Below are 14,730 nucleotides of genomic sequence, written 5' to 3'. Positions count from 1 at the left end.
TTTTGACTATGTAATAAAAAAGACCTGAGATTAAAACCTTGCTTTTTTTTATTTTCTAGCTATGTTACAAAGAGCAAATCACTTTATTCTGAATAGCCTCAGTTTTGCCTTCTGTATATTATAAGTGCTAGCATTCTGTATCTTGGACTTTTGGTCAACTACCATGTTATAAATCCATGGTGTTGAGGGGGGCGGAGCCAAGATGGCGAGTCTTAGGAGCTCTCTGATAAAAACTCATAAACTAAGGACTCTAACTAAACTTTTGAGAGACAGAACCCACAAAGGGACCTAGTGAGGCAGTTCTCCTACTCAAGGTAACCTGGAAAAGAGCAGAAAGGCTCTGCTCCCCGGGGTCCGAGGTGCAGCCCGCCAGAGGGGCGGACCACCTGAGCCAAAGAACTTCAGCCTCCCAGAGGCAGCCCCAGGGCGCTGGGAGCAGTGGCTCAAAGCAGCGGGGGAGTCTCCTGAGCTGCACCCCGGGGAGCACCTGCACAAAGTGGGGGAACAGCCGGGGGGACCTCGGCCAGAGCAAGCATGTGGAGCCCAGCCCTCAGGGCATACAGCAAGCAGCTTGGTCTTTCCTCAGCCCAAATCCAGGAAACAGAAGCAGGCAGAGCCAGTAAGCAGGAGCCCCCAGGGCATGAGCCCATTGAGCTGAGGGAGGGGAGTGAAGAGAGAGAGAGAGAGACTGCAGAGCTCTGTCCTCTGCCTCTGGAACAGGACTCTGGGGCTCTGACCACATTCAGATCCTGATCCCAGTCTAGGCCCCCCCATAGAACAACAGGCCCCCCCACCTCGGCCCCGTGGCAGTGGCGGGGCACTTATTCACAGACCAGGAGGGAGGACAGAGCCTCACACACTGAGACCCTTGTGGGAGTGACCCAAAAGCTCAGGAAGCACCCCCCAAAAAAACAGGCTTAGGCTGGGAAAATGAACAAGCAAAGAAATAAGAGGAAGACCATTGAGAAATATTTTGCAAATGAGCCCAAGAAGGATCAAAATACTCAGTCTGAAGATGAAGAAGCACAAGCTCCTGCATCTAAAGACTCCAAGAAAAACAGAAATTGGGCTCAGGCTATGATAGAGCTCAAAAAAAGACTTTGAAAATCAAATGAGGGAGTTGGAATAAAAACTAGGCAAAGAAAGGAGAGAGATGCAGGAAAAACATGAAAATGAAGTCAGCAGCTTAGTCAAGGAAATCCCAAAAAATGCTGAAGAAAATAGCATGCTATAAACCAGCTTAGGTCAAATGGATAAAACAGTTCAAAAAGTTATTGAGGAGAAGAATGCTTTAGAAAGCAAAATAGGCCAGATGGAAAAAGAGATAAGAAAACTCTCTGAGGAGAATAAATCCTTCAGACAAAGAATAGAATTCAGGGAGATTGATGAATTTACCAGAAATCAGGAATCAATACTTCAAAACCAAAAAAATGAAAAATTAGAAGAAAATGTGAAATATCTCATTGAAAAAACAATTGATATAGAAAACAGACTTAGGAAAGATAATTTGAAAATTATTGGAATACCTGAAAGTCATAATCAGGAAAAAGAGCCTTGACATCATTTTCAAAGAATTACTACAGGAAAATTGCCCTGATATTCTAGAAGCAGAGGGCAAAATAGAAATGAAGAGAATCCACCGATCCCCCCGAGAAAGAGATCCCAAAAAACCAACCCCTAGGAACATTATAGCCAAGTTCCAGAACTCCCAAGTCAAAGAGAAAATATTACAAGCAGCCAGAAGGACACAGTTCAAATATCATGGAGCTGCAGTCAGGATCACTCAGGACTTAGCAGCATCTACATTGGAAGCTCGCAGGGCTTGGAATACAATATACCGGAAGGCAAAAGAGCTTAGAATGCAGCCAAGAATGAACTACCCAGCAAGGCTGAATGTCCTTTTCCAGGGAAAAAGATGGACTTTCAATGAACCAGGGGAATTTCAAAGGTTCCTTTTGGAATGGCCAGAGCTGAACAGAAGGTTTGATCTTCAGATACAGGACTCAGGTGAAGCATGGAGATTGGAGGAGAGGGGGGGAAATATGAGGGACTTAATGAGGAAGAACTGCATGTATAGAAAAATGATACTGATAATATTCATATGAACCATCTCAGCTAATAGAGCAGGTAGAGGGAGCTTTTACAGTTGAAGCACAGGAGAAAGCTGAATTTGAAGATAAAATATGATGTAAAAATGGAGTCAATAGGAAAAAAAGGGAAATGGAAAGGGAGAAAGAAAAAGGAGAGGGGGAATAGTCCAAGATATTTCACATAATAAGACTTTTTTTTATTACAATGAGCTATTGCAATGATATGGAAGGGGGGAGGCAAGGGGGAAAGAGGGAACCTTTCCTCTCATCAGAGATGGCTAGGAGAGGAAACAACAAATATACTCAATGGGGTATAGACATCTGGAGTAAGAAGGAGGGGGGAGCAGGGGGAAGGGGGTGGGGATGTGAATAAAGGAGGAGAGGATGGACCATGGGGGGACAGTGTTCAGATATAACACATTTTCTTTTTTACTTCTTGCAAGGGGATGGGATTGGATGGCCTGCCCAGGACCATAGGGCCAGGTGGGTTCTGGGCCTAAGGGCTGGTATGGGGGCTCAGGGCTTATTGGCCCCAGGACCAGGGATCTGTCTGCTGTGCCACTCAGCGACCCTACAGCAGAGTCAGAGTGAAAGGAGAGAGAAAATATAGTACATGGTAGTGGAGAAATAAGAAAGGAGGGAGTTGTGATCAGCAATGGCAATGTTGGAAAAATATAGAAGTAACTTTTGTGATGGACTTATCATAAAGAATGTGATCCACTCACGACAGAGTTGATGGTGTTGGAACAAAGACTGAAGCACATTTTTTGTTGTTATTATTATTTGGGGGAGGGTGCAGGGCAAGTGGGGCTGGGTGGCCTGCCTGGAGCCACATAGCAGAAGGATCTTTGGGTGTCTGAGGACAGATTCGGACCCAGGTGCTCCTGGCTCAAGGGCTAATGCTCTGTCTGCCACCCAGCCACCCCTACTATTATTACTATTTTATTTTATTTTGGGTCTTTTTTTTTCTTTCTTCTTTTTTGGTTTTTGCAGGGCAGTGGGGATCGGGTGGCTTGCATGTCACACAGCTGGGTGATTATTGGGTTTATGAGGCTGGATATGGACTCGGGTGCTCGTGGCTCCAGGGCTTGTGCTTCGTCCATTGCGCCACCTGGCCATACCTACAATTATTACTATTATTTTTTTTTAATTTTAATTTTTTTCTCTCTCCTTTACTTTTTCACCCAAGCAAGTCTATCTATATTCATGGGGGAGGGGTATTTTGTTTACTTGTAAACAAGTATATTTTATTAATGTAAAAAAAAGATTTGTACAAAATGAGAATAAAGAATGAAAAAAGTGAATAAAAAAAGAAAGTAAAAAAAAATCCATGGTGTTTTAATATAAAAGAATTCTATATGTAGGAACTGCTATGCATAATGATTTATCCTAATCACTCCTATGAAGTATTATTATTCAAAAACAGATTAAAATAAGCTTGGTTCAAGTCTCTCAAATGTAAATACTCACTTAATTTCAGTCTGACTCTATTTTCCCACATGTTAACTGGAAATGAGAACACCTCATAAGGCTATTTTGATAACCATATGATATTTGTAAAGCAGATGGTACTGTACCTGTTATATTTTTTGCTGCTGTTCAGTTGCTGTTGCTGAAATAATTTTGTCCAACACTTTAGAACTACATTCAGGTTTTTTCTTGACAATGATACAGGAATGTTTGTCATTTCCTTCTCCAGCTCATTTTATAGATGAAGAAAGTGAGGCAGAGTTAAGTGACTTCTCCAGGGTCACACAGTAAATAAATATCTGATAATTATTAGCAACAGCAACAACGATGTATAGAAACTATTATATAGAGAGAGCTTAAAACAAAAACAAGATAAAGTCTCTGCCCACAAATGTATAGCTAGCCCCTTCTCAGTTTTGCCAAGTGCCCCACTTAATGCTTTAACTTTAAATTGCTGGTCCATTTTGTACTTTCAAATGTACTTTCAAATGTTTATCTTTGTACAACAGGTAGGGCTGATATAAATAATCCATATGGTTCTTCTCTCTCCTCCCCAAAATACATACCCAACTAGACTAATCTTCTTAAGGACAGAATCTGTCTTATTTCATCTTCTTATAACTAGTGCCTAGCATAATGGCTTGGTAAATAAATATTTTTTTGAATTGTGCTGAATTGCACTGCATTAAAATACTCTCCCTTAATGCCCCGCCCCCCCACAAAAAGGTTTTTCAGTTAGTCAAAAAGCATTTGATAATTACTTATTTAATATGTGCTAAACACTCCAGTAAGAACTACAAATAGAAATAAAAACAAAATACTTCATGTCATTCAAGAACTCAGATGCCTAAGATACATCCTAGGTAGATTCCCTAGGATAGAGGAGAAAGCATTGCTAGCTAGAGTTTGACAGAAAAGCCTCCTTGACCTTACTTTACAGAAGGTAAAAAACTGAACTGAGTCACGAAGGAAGTAAGGGAAAACTTAAAGAAGAGGAACAATGCAGGCACAAGGAACAACCAACACAGGGGCATGGAATATGGAAGAAAACAACAAAGTAAAGCAGAATTATTGAGTGAATCAAGGGGAATAAAATGAAAAAAAAAACTAGAAAACTAAAATGAGACTGACTGAGGAGTGTCTTTTCATGATAGAGTTTATTTTTGATCCTGGAGGTAATAATACCCTCTGTAGTTTATTGAGTAAGGGAGTGATATATGGTCAGAGCCAAACTTTAGGAAAATCATTTCAATAGTTGAATGATATTCTGTCTGAATTGGAATAGAAAGGAATGAGTCAAAGAGTCAAATTAGGAAGAGGTAATGAGTTTTGTCTGGTAATCTTAAGATCCACCTTGCCTCCAACCCTTTACAGAATATTCACTATTCCTCTGAAATCAAAATTCTGATGGAGGTAGCTAGGTGGCACTATGGGGGCAGCTAAGTGGTGCAGTGGATAGAGCATGGACCCTGGAGTCAGGATGACCTGAGTTCAAATCCAGTCTCAGAGACTTAATAATTACCTAGCTGTGTGGCCTTGGGCAAGCCACTTAACCCCATTGCCTTGTAAAAAAAACAAAACAAAACAAAAACAAACTAAAATTAAATCCATGCTTAATTTAGTAAATATATTTACAATATAGAAAACTATTTCAATAATAAACTTGTCAGCCATGTGAACCTTATTATCCTATTATTGTATGACCATAGACTCTTTCTTCTTCTTAACATATATGACCATAAATGCATAGAAAATTACTGACATCTAAGAAGGAACTACATGGTGATTATGAGAATTATGACCTAGAACAAATCCTGAAATCTTTTAGTTTCTCTACCCTAATTTGTGGAAAATTACCAAGAAAAAGTTCAGATCTTAACCAAGGAACATCCTTAAGAGAATTCTGTATCAGGAATTCTATTTACATAACTGTTGATGGGTCTACTTGGCATGCATCCAAAATATGTCAAGTATTTGGAAATCTTCCAAGTGTGTTTTGGATAATAATTCTTTTGACCATCATTCTTTGCCATCATTACTGAAATAGATTTGATAGTTCTATTTTCTCTTTTTATCATTCAATTGCAATCCCATTCCAAAATAAACCCAATGCTAAAGAGATATTTAAAGCATTCCCCAATAGAAATTTATCTTTTTTTTGTGATTTCTCCTTCAAGCATCACAACAAAGAACAGAAAAAAAAATACCTCCAAATCATTTTTGACATTTTTATTGTTGTTCTGTAAATATTCAATTCTTGAATTGTTTTCATTTATCTCTTAAGGTTCTAAATCAAACATCTCGACTTGAAATTCAGCTGTTGGAGAATTCATTATCAACTTACAAGCTAGAGAAACAACTGCTTCAACAGACACATGAAATCCTAAAAATTCACGAGAAAAACAGGTGAGGATACATTGTTAGACTCCTAATACAGTTTCCTTTGGGTTCTGCTTCTAGAGAACTCATCACTGTACTGCTAAATGGCTGCTATTACTTTATTTCTACAATTATCTATTTGTGGTTTATAACTGAGTAATAACATAATACAGAAAGGACCAAGGATCTTTGAAGTAGGAAGACACCAATTGTTACTAATAATTACAAAACAGTATTCCTACTTATCTACTATTTTGAGGATACCTTTAGATAATAGATTAATGCTAGGAGAACCCAGGCTTCTGGTTTGCTCTTTATATTGGCTCAATATACTACACTGGAAAAGCTATGTGTTTAGGAAGAAGGAAGAACTAGAGAACCATAGAATACTTGGTGACAGACTTGTGTAGTTTTGATATGCCTTGTTAATTCTAGAGTATTATATGATTGTATTACCCCTATTTGAGTATGAAGAAAGTTTTGTAAATGTGATTGTGTTGGAAATTACTTGAAGTTATAAGCATTGAGACATTAAAATCATTGACAGTCTCTAGAACAGTACATTGGAAACAAATCAAAACAAAACAGGTGTGAAAGCTGAGATCTAATTCCTTTTAGATATTTTTTGGAATCAATATGGTAGCTTGAAGCTAGGATAGAACTAGAGAAATTGCTGGATGATATGCTTTTTGTGGCACCGAGTCACATAATAAGGCACAGTTCCCATCAGGTTTCAAATATTATTTTTCTAACATCTAATGTTACCCCCTGAAAGGCAGCTTTTCATTGTATTTTTGAAATCATTTCTTTATGAAATTTTGTTTATAGCAACTATGGATAAAAATATTTTATTCCCATAAATTAGTTGTTTATATGCTATCCCACATCATTAAAGGCTTTCTTTGTTCTAACTTTTAAGATTATTGATAGTAGAAATGTGACATGCGCTTTCTTTTAGGAATTTAAATATTTAGATAAACAGAAAACAATTCAGTTGTAAAATTTGGCATTCATAGCATTTGGGTGATTGGTTCTGTTTTTCACTCTTTGTCAATGTGCTATCCCTTTGTTTTCTGTACTAGAAAGAATGCAATTCCTTTGGATATGTAATTAAGGAACTTTTAAATTGTTCATCTTGAAAAAATCTTAACAGGGTTGTTTAGTTTCCTACTAAGACTTAGTTGTAATAAGAAGTAATCTTTCTATGGAGAAGATAAAACCTGCATAGCATAAATTGGTGTTTTCTGTATGAGAAGGTATTGTGATTCTATGGAAAGAGAACTGAATTTATACTTGGAAGATATGGTCCCATCTCTGCCAATTACAGCCACTATCAAAAACTGACATTTATATCACATTTTAAGGCTGACAAAGCACTTAGCATAAGTTATCTATCTCATTTGAACTTCCCAAGAATACTGTGAGATAAGTATTAAAAACAATAATATTATATGTTTACTCAGTGCCAAACTGTGTTAAGTTATGGGAATTCAAAGAAAAGCAAAAAGAGCTCACCTTAAGATAATCAACTGCATAAAAGATAAAGATAGATAGATAGATAGATAGATAGATAGATAGATAGATAGATAGACAGATGGATGGATAGATGGATGGATAGATGGATGAGTGTATAAGTGGTGGATGGATGAGTGAGTAGGTGGAGGGCTAGTAATGGTCATTAATCTCAATAACTTTAGAAGAAAGAGACTAGCAGGAGGACAGTAAAGAATGGGCAGTGACTGAAAAGAGTCTCTTTCAGAAAGTAGCATTTGAATCTGGGATTCTGAAGAAAGCCAAAGTCACCCTGAGGAAGTAAAGAAGGAGAACATGTCAAATAAGGGGGAATATAATTATTGAATGTGCACAGAGTCAGGAAAGGGAAGTATCTAGTGAAAGGAACAATAAATAGACTAGGAATGATGAAATATACTTCAAAAGAAAATTTAAAAAAAACACTTGAAAAGGAGGAAGGGAACTAGTTGGAGAGGGCTTTAAAAATAAAGAAAGGATTGTACATTTTATTTTAAAGGTAATAGAGAAATATTGCAGATAATATTATATACATATTTACAGATAAAGAAACTGAGGCTCAGAAATATTAACTGACTAGCCTGTGATAATATATATAGACTCAATCATCAACATTTATTCAGGGTTTACTATTTGTTAGCCACTGAGCTAAGCAATGAAGGTAGAAAGAAAAAGGAAAAGCAATACCTAAGTTCAGAGAGCTTGCATTTTAATTTAATATATAATGAAATTGTATGAATCTTCAACCAGAAGATATGGGTTCAAATTACACCTTTTATGCTTACTTTATGACCTCGGACAAGTCACCTAACATTTTGGGATTTGGTTTCCTCGTTTTTAAAATGTAGGACTTGGACCAGGTGACTTCTGAAGTCTGTTCCAGCTGTAAATCCATGATCCTATATGTAAATCCAAATAGAAACAGTAACTAATAGGTAACCTTAGAGAGGATGGTATCAAGTAGGGGAAGAGAAATCTTGGAGAAAGAATCTTGACACAGCCAATGATAATTTTGTCATAAGATGCATTTCCCTTTTTCCATGTTGGGCATTGGGATCTGGAACTAAAGATCTCTTTAAAAATTACACTTCCAGAGAACAGTTCAAAATATGCGTGTGATGCCTGAATGAACAAGAAAAGTGGCTTTTTCTCCTTTATCTTTTTCCTCTTATTGTAGGGATAGAATAAACCAGTGGTACCAAATTTAAACAGAAACAGGGATCATTTAACCATACTTGAGAATCTCTGTTCATTGCATATTGACTCAGACAACCACATGTTAACATTATCTGTGTTTTATAATTTTATTTTGTTAAATATCACCCAGTGACATTTTCATCTGCTTCAGGCTACACTTGGCAAATGCTGGGATCCAGATGTGGTCTGTGGGTCACATATTTGACACTTCTGGTGTAAACCATTTGTCAACAATTATTATCCTTGACAAATAGCTAGCCTTTCACTAAATTATTGATCTCTTGATTGAAATATTCTCAGCACATGTATTGAAAGGCAGTTTAGCATAGTTGAAAAACTGAATACTAGATTTGGAAATAATAAGAAGAAGAATGTTAAAATTTATATAGTATCAACTAAATGCTAGGCACTGTGTTAGGATTTACAAATATTATCACATTTGATTCAGCAACTCAGAAGTAGGTTCTTTTATTATCCCCCTTTTACAGATAGGAAAATTGAACCAACCAGGTTAAGTGATGTCCTGGGTCATATAATTAGTGAATGACTAAGACTAGATTTGAAATCAGATCTTTTTGACTCATGACCCAGAATTCCACCCACTTTTGTCACTTTGCTGTTTCTGAAATATTGTCTTGAGTTTGAATTAGTAGCTGGATAATCCTTGGCATTTTACTTAACTGAGCCTCATTTTGTTTAGCTGCAAATGGGGAAAATAATAGAATCTACCCCTTAAAATTGTTGAAATTTTAATGAGAATCAATGCAAATTAAAAACTATGTAATTTTCAATGTGTATTATAAATACCAGCTATAACTATTCTTAGCCTCAACATTATTATTATGTCTCCACTGGACACTTGGCATGTTAAAAAGCTATCCCTGGAGCAGGAGTACTTCCCCTTGAAAAATCTAAAAATGATTTTTAAAATATCTATTTACTTTTTTCTTTTAGTAGCAACACCACCTCAAAAATGTTAAATATTTATTTACCTTTTTCCTTAGTACCAACCCCACCTCAAATATGACAAATAATTTACATTCTAGCTCTAATTTTTCAGTCTGCTTTGTTTACACTTTTCAATGACATCATCATGCTGGGTTACTTAGATTCTCTGTGACTTAGGCTCAAATCCAATTTTCATCACTTAATGACTGATCAATCAAGGTAAAGTTACTTACCTTCTCTGGGGTTTACTTTCCTCACCTATAAAATGATAAGAACTTATAGTATCTACTTCCTAGAGTAAGGCAAAGTTGACTTTCTTTTAACCTCAATTCTTACCTAGTCTTTAACTACTAAATGGGTGCTGCCTCAGACAAAGTGAAGACCTGGTAAAGACCTTAGCTCAAAAAAGCCAAAGTCTCCCACTGCATCTACAGCTATTGCATTTATTCTGTCCTATATTCTGCCCCTGTACTCTGATGAACCTGGAGGACAGAGCGAGGCTGATGACTTTGCTCAGCTCTGCTTGCCATTTCACTTGCAATTCCTCACCCTACTGATGTCATTAGTCCTTTTTGAGAGTAAAGGACAAATAACAATAACAAAGAACTTCACAAAGAAATTATAAAGATCTAATGAGTGCAACTTTAGATGGATTATTTGCCCATCAGTAATATTACTAGTTAGTGAAAAATAAATGAGAATTCTAAGGTTTTTAAAATGATTTTGTTGTTGGTTAAGAAACAAATGTTTCCCTAAAACAAATAATCGCTTCTGCAACATTTGCAGTGTCTTTGACCTAACACCATAATGATTTCAATATTTGTCATACCTAAATGACTAATAAGGATTTTGTCAATGACAGACTTGTCCCTCAGGAAATTTTCTTTTCAGGCTAATCTTTAAAAAATTGCATATAAAATGTAAAATATTTTATCAGCTGCTAATAAGTTTTTTCCTTCAAAAATTGAAATGAATTTTATTATAACCCTTTCTTTTGAAGTGAATTTTAAATGCAACTATGAAGTAATGTAGTAGATTATTGTGGCTTTAAGTAGAAGTCGATGTTCATATAAATCCCATGTACTTTCAGTAACATGCCTATACACTGTCCCCTCTCTTCCTCTAATACCCTTGACCCTCAAATTCCCCATCATGTCTGGATGATTTTTTGGCAGCTTTTCATAGTCATTTGATGCACCTAACTGCTTTGTTATGTCTATCTGTTGTATCTATTGACCCATCTGTCTGCCTATGTCCATATGTGTATAATAGGGCTTTGGCAGAATAGTACTTCTCATTCTGAGGTGTATTTCTTTCATGCATCACACTTGGAAAAACATTGTCTAATCCAGATAGTCAAAACTTGCCTGTTTGTAATATACAACATGCATTTCCAATATCATTATCATCATTTTTAAAACTACAATGGAATTACAAGAATACCAGCCAAGTACAACCTAGAATAGTCATGAACTTTCCCCATTTTAATGGATTGGAAACCAATGTCAATCACCAGAATGTTTTAACTTTTTTAGTCGTTTCTTGATAATTTCCTCCCCCAACTTCTTCAACTAATCTTAATCCCCCAAATGTGATAAGACATCATTTCTTTAAAAAAAAGTCTCAGAAATTAAGCACAGCTCTCCTTTAATCTGCCAGGTCTGGTCTGGATCAGTTAATAAAGTTGGCAAAAAGGATTATCTAAATTAAGCATTGCTTCCTCCCACAGGAATGTGAGGGGGTGGTATCTATGGGTTTGCTACTTCATCACCTTTTAGAACAGTTTGGTCTTGTCTGGGAGCTAGTACAACAGCCCCCATGTGGAGTGTCACCTCTTTGGAAAAAAGAGGAGGAGTATTTTATGTATGAAGTTGTACAGTCCTTTCATGCTGAGCTATCCTGCTGATTTACATCCTGACAAATAAAATGCATCACTTGTCAGACTGAAAATGGATTTCTGGTCTTGTTAGATTTAATCTTTCTTTCCCAAAAGGTCTGAGCTAATACTTTGAGTTAAAACTTTGCAGCATTTACTCATTCATTTCTTTATTAGCATCCTGGAATATCATTGAGAAATTCTTAACTTGCCTTTCTGAAATGTTTTTCTCCATGCTATAGTTTCAGTCTCAATTTCTTTGACTTCTCCCCAAAAGCCACTTGCCTGTTATATTCTGGGGAAGTATTTGGCCTCCAAAATTGAAATTGTACAACCAAGCCCTTGATTGAATTAGAAAGATGTATATTTTACTAGTGTATTCATATACAAGGACTAGGGGAATACATACAGTCTTACCTATCAATGATTCAGTAGCATCTACTGACTAACTAGATGACTCAGTGGGTAGAGCGGTGACTCTGAAGTCAGCAGGACCTGAGTTCAAATTCAGCCTCAGATATTTACTTATTGTGTGACTGGGCAAGTCACTTAGCCCTGATTGCCTGGAATCCAGGGCCATCTCCAGTTGTTCTGCTTCATATATGGTCACTGGTCTCAGATGACTCTGGAAGGAGAAAGTGAGACTGGTGATTTAGCGCAGGACCCCCTCAGTCAAATTCAATTCATGTGCTTGTCATGGCAACACCTCCCTGATGTCATGGTCTTCTTTGAGAATGAAGGACAAACATCATCACTGACCAGCTCCAGTGGTGTATGATTCTATATACAAAGCTATTCTTGCCTGGGACTAAAATGCAGCCAGGATACAAAGTCATTATATTGATTAGATATTACTTTATCTATTCAGTGAAGGAATAAGTTAGGCAGTCAGGGTTGAGTTTTTAAACTTGAGATCTGTCTTTGATTCCAATTGCTATTTCAACCAAAGGGATCACAGAATATCAGAGGTGGAAGAAATGCAGAGCTCATGTGATCCAAATGGTACTCAAACCAAGACTCCTTTCAATAACATCTTCAGTAAATGATCATGCTGAAGACCTACAGTAAGGTGAAATCCATCACCTTCTGGGGCAACCCAGAACATTTTTGTATAGCTTTCACTGATGATCTTTAAAAGAAATTTAAAAGTGTTTCTTTGAAATTTCCATTTGTTAAATTAGGAGGAAAATAACTTAAGTTCTTAAAAACTTTACATGTCTCTTTGGATTTACAAAGGAAGTGACATTGCTTTCCCATATGCATGCTGTTCATTATTTCTTATCAAACTTTAAATATAAAGTCAGTATTAGGAAAATGACACTTGTATAAGATTAATTAAAAATTAGTGCAGACTGCCATTCTGATTCATCCATATTCTCCTATGATCTGCCCAAGTGATTGCCTTGTTCAAGTACTGCAGTACATCTGCATAAAAAATTCTGGCTACTGGTGTCATAAATGTAGCTGCAATAACTATAAAATGATTCTCCAGGTGCAACTTGATGATAGCTGAGAGGAGGAGGCAAGTGGATTCTCTTTTGTTCCATTACAGAAAATGCTGAAGAATGGTGTCCTCCTGTAATGAAATAGGGAAAGTAATAACGTCATTATATTAAATAGAACTGACAGTAGAAAAAAATAATAGTATTTAGTTCACCAAAATAATGGTTACATTGACTTTTTGATGAGATGAGACACCAAAAAATTTTTTTTGATTTGAATTCAAAATAATTTAATAAAGTACCATGCATTTATGTGCCTCATTTTTCTCAGATAAAATGAAGCTTGTTGCTCATTGATTTAAAATGATTTATGATGATTTTTTCATAGAATTTTATGGTTATTATCCCATTATCACAATAACCCTGTAAGGTAGGTAATAAAAATATTATTATCATACCTATATCATCACTGAGAAAGCATAATTTACCTAAGGACACACAGCAAGGGTGGTTTTAGATTTAGAACCTAAATATTCTGATTCCACATCCAACAGTCTTCACTATTCTTTGCTACTTTTTTTGAAGTCCTCAAAGTTTAAGGTATATAATAATAATGTTAATAATAATATTAATATTTATTCATTATAAATTTCTAGAATTTTTATAGTACTTTTAAATTTTGCAAAACACTTCACAAATATTGTCCCAGGCAGACAAACTAGCAACCTATTGCAATAGTCCAGTCATGAGTTGATGAAGTCTGCAGATGAGCAGTTTTAGTGTCAGAGGAGAAGAGGGTGCCAATTAGGGAGATATTGCAAAGGTAAAGTCAAGGTTTGTTAAAAGATCGAATGTTGGGAATGAGAGATAAGAAGGAATAGAGAGTGGAGCCTTGGACACTAGAAGGATGACTGTGCCCTCATCAGGAAATTGGGGGTCATGGTGTAGGTGAGAAAATAATAAGTATAATTTAGGATATATTGAGTTATAATATGTCTACTGGACATTCAATTCGGGATATTCAAAAGGCAATTGGAGATGCAAGCTTTCAAGTTAGTAGTAACAAAATAGATAGCTTGGAGAATTGTCAGCCTAGAGGTGGTAATTAAATCCATAGAAGCTGATGAGATTAAGAAGTTGTATTAGAAGTTGTATAGAGAAGAAAGAGTGAAGAAACTCTGGAGAGAGCAGTTTTGATATAAAGATGATGTTGAAAGTTGTATTGTGGGGAATTAAGAGAGTTTAAAGGAAAGAAAGTGAAGCTAACCTATTGTAAATAACTTTCTCAAGTTTAACCACAAAGGACTCTAGAATTAAAAATATATAGGGAATAGAATGATCAAGTGACAGTTTTTTGAGAATGAGGGTGACATGGATGTGTTTGTAAGCAATAGGGAAGGGGATTGAAAAGAAGAGGAGACAACAGAGAGGGCAATTTGCTGAAAGAGATAAGATAAAATGCCATGTATAGTAATAGAATTATTTGTGCAAGTAGATGTGGTTTGCTATGGCAAAGCACAGGGTGAAATGTGACTTAGAGGAAGAAGGCATGATATGAGGGGAAGGGAAGCAGAGATAGCTCTCAGTCAATGGTTTCAATATTTTTCAGCAAAATATGAGGCAACATTTTCAGTTAAAGGGATGGTGGGAAAGTTTGAAGAAGGATGAAAAGATTTGGAAGAGCTGCTGTGGAAAGTGATATAGTGAGTTAACACAAAAAAATTGAAAAGATTGCCTAGCCTCAGTGAGGGCAGAGGTTGTGTATCATAAATTTTAGTTTAGATTCTCTAAGACATCA

At 36.3% G+C, this 14,730-nt stretch overlaps 1 protein-coding gene across 2 annotated transcripts in view; it reads left to right on the top strand.

The window, feature by feature from the left end:
• Positions 1-14,730, top strand: part of ANGPT1 (angiopoietin 1) — a 327,983-nt gene that overhangs the window by 174,050 nt on the left and 139,203 nt on the right. For both annotated transcript variants that reach the window (XM_074201075.1, XM_074201074.1), the window contains exon 3: positions 5,845-5,966. In XM_074201075.1, coding sequence (XP_074057176.1) covers positions 5,845-5,966 — 122 coding nt within the window. The remainder of the gene's footprint in view (positions 1-5,844; positions 5,967-14,730) is intronic.

Source organism: Macrotis lagotis, chromosome X, assembly GCF_037893015.1.
Source record: "Macrotis lagotis isolate mMagLag1 chromosome X, bilby.v1.9.chrom.fasta, whole genome shotgun sequence".
NCBI lineage: Eukaryota > Metazoa > Chordata > Mammalia > Peramelemorphia > Peramelidae > Macrotis > Macrotis lagotis.
The sequence above is the reverse complement of the archived record's forward strand: the minus strand, read 5'-3'. Positions and strand labels throughout refer to the sequence as shown.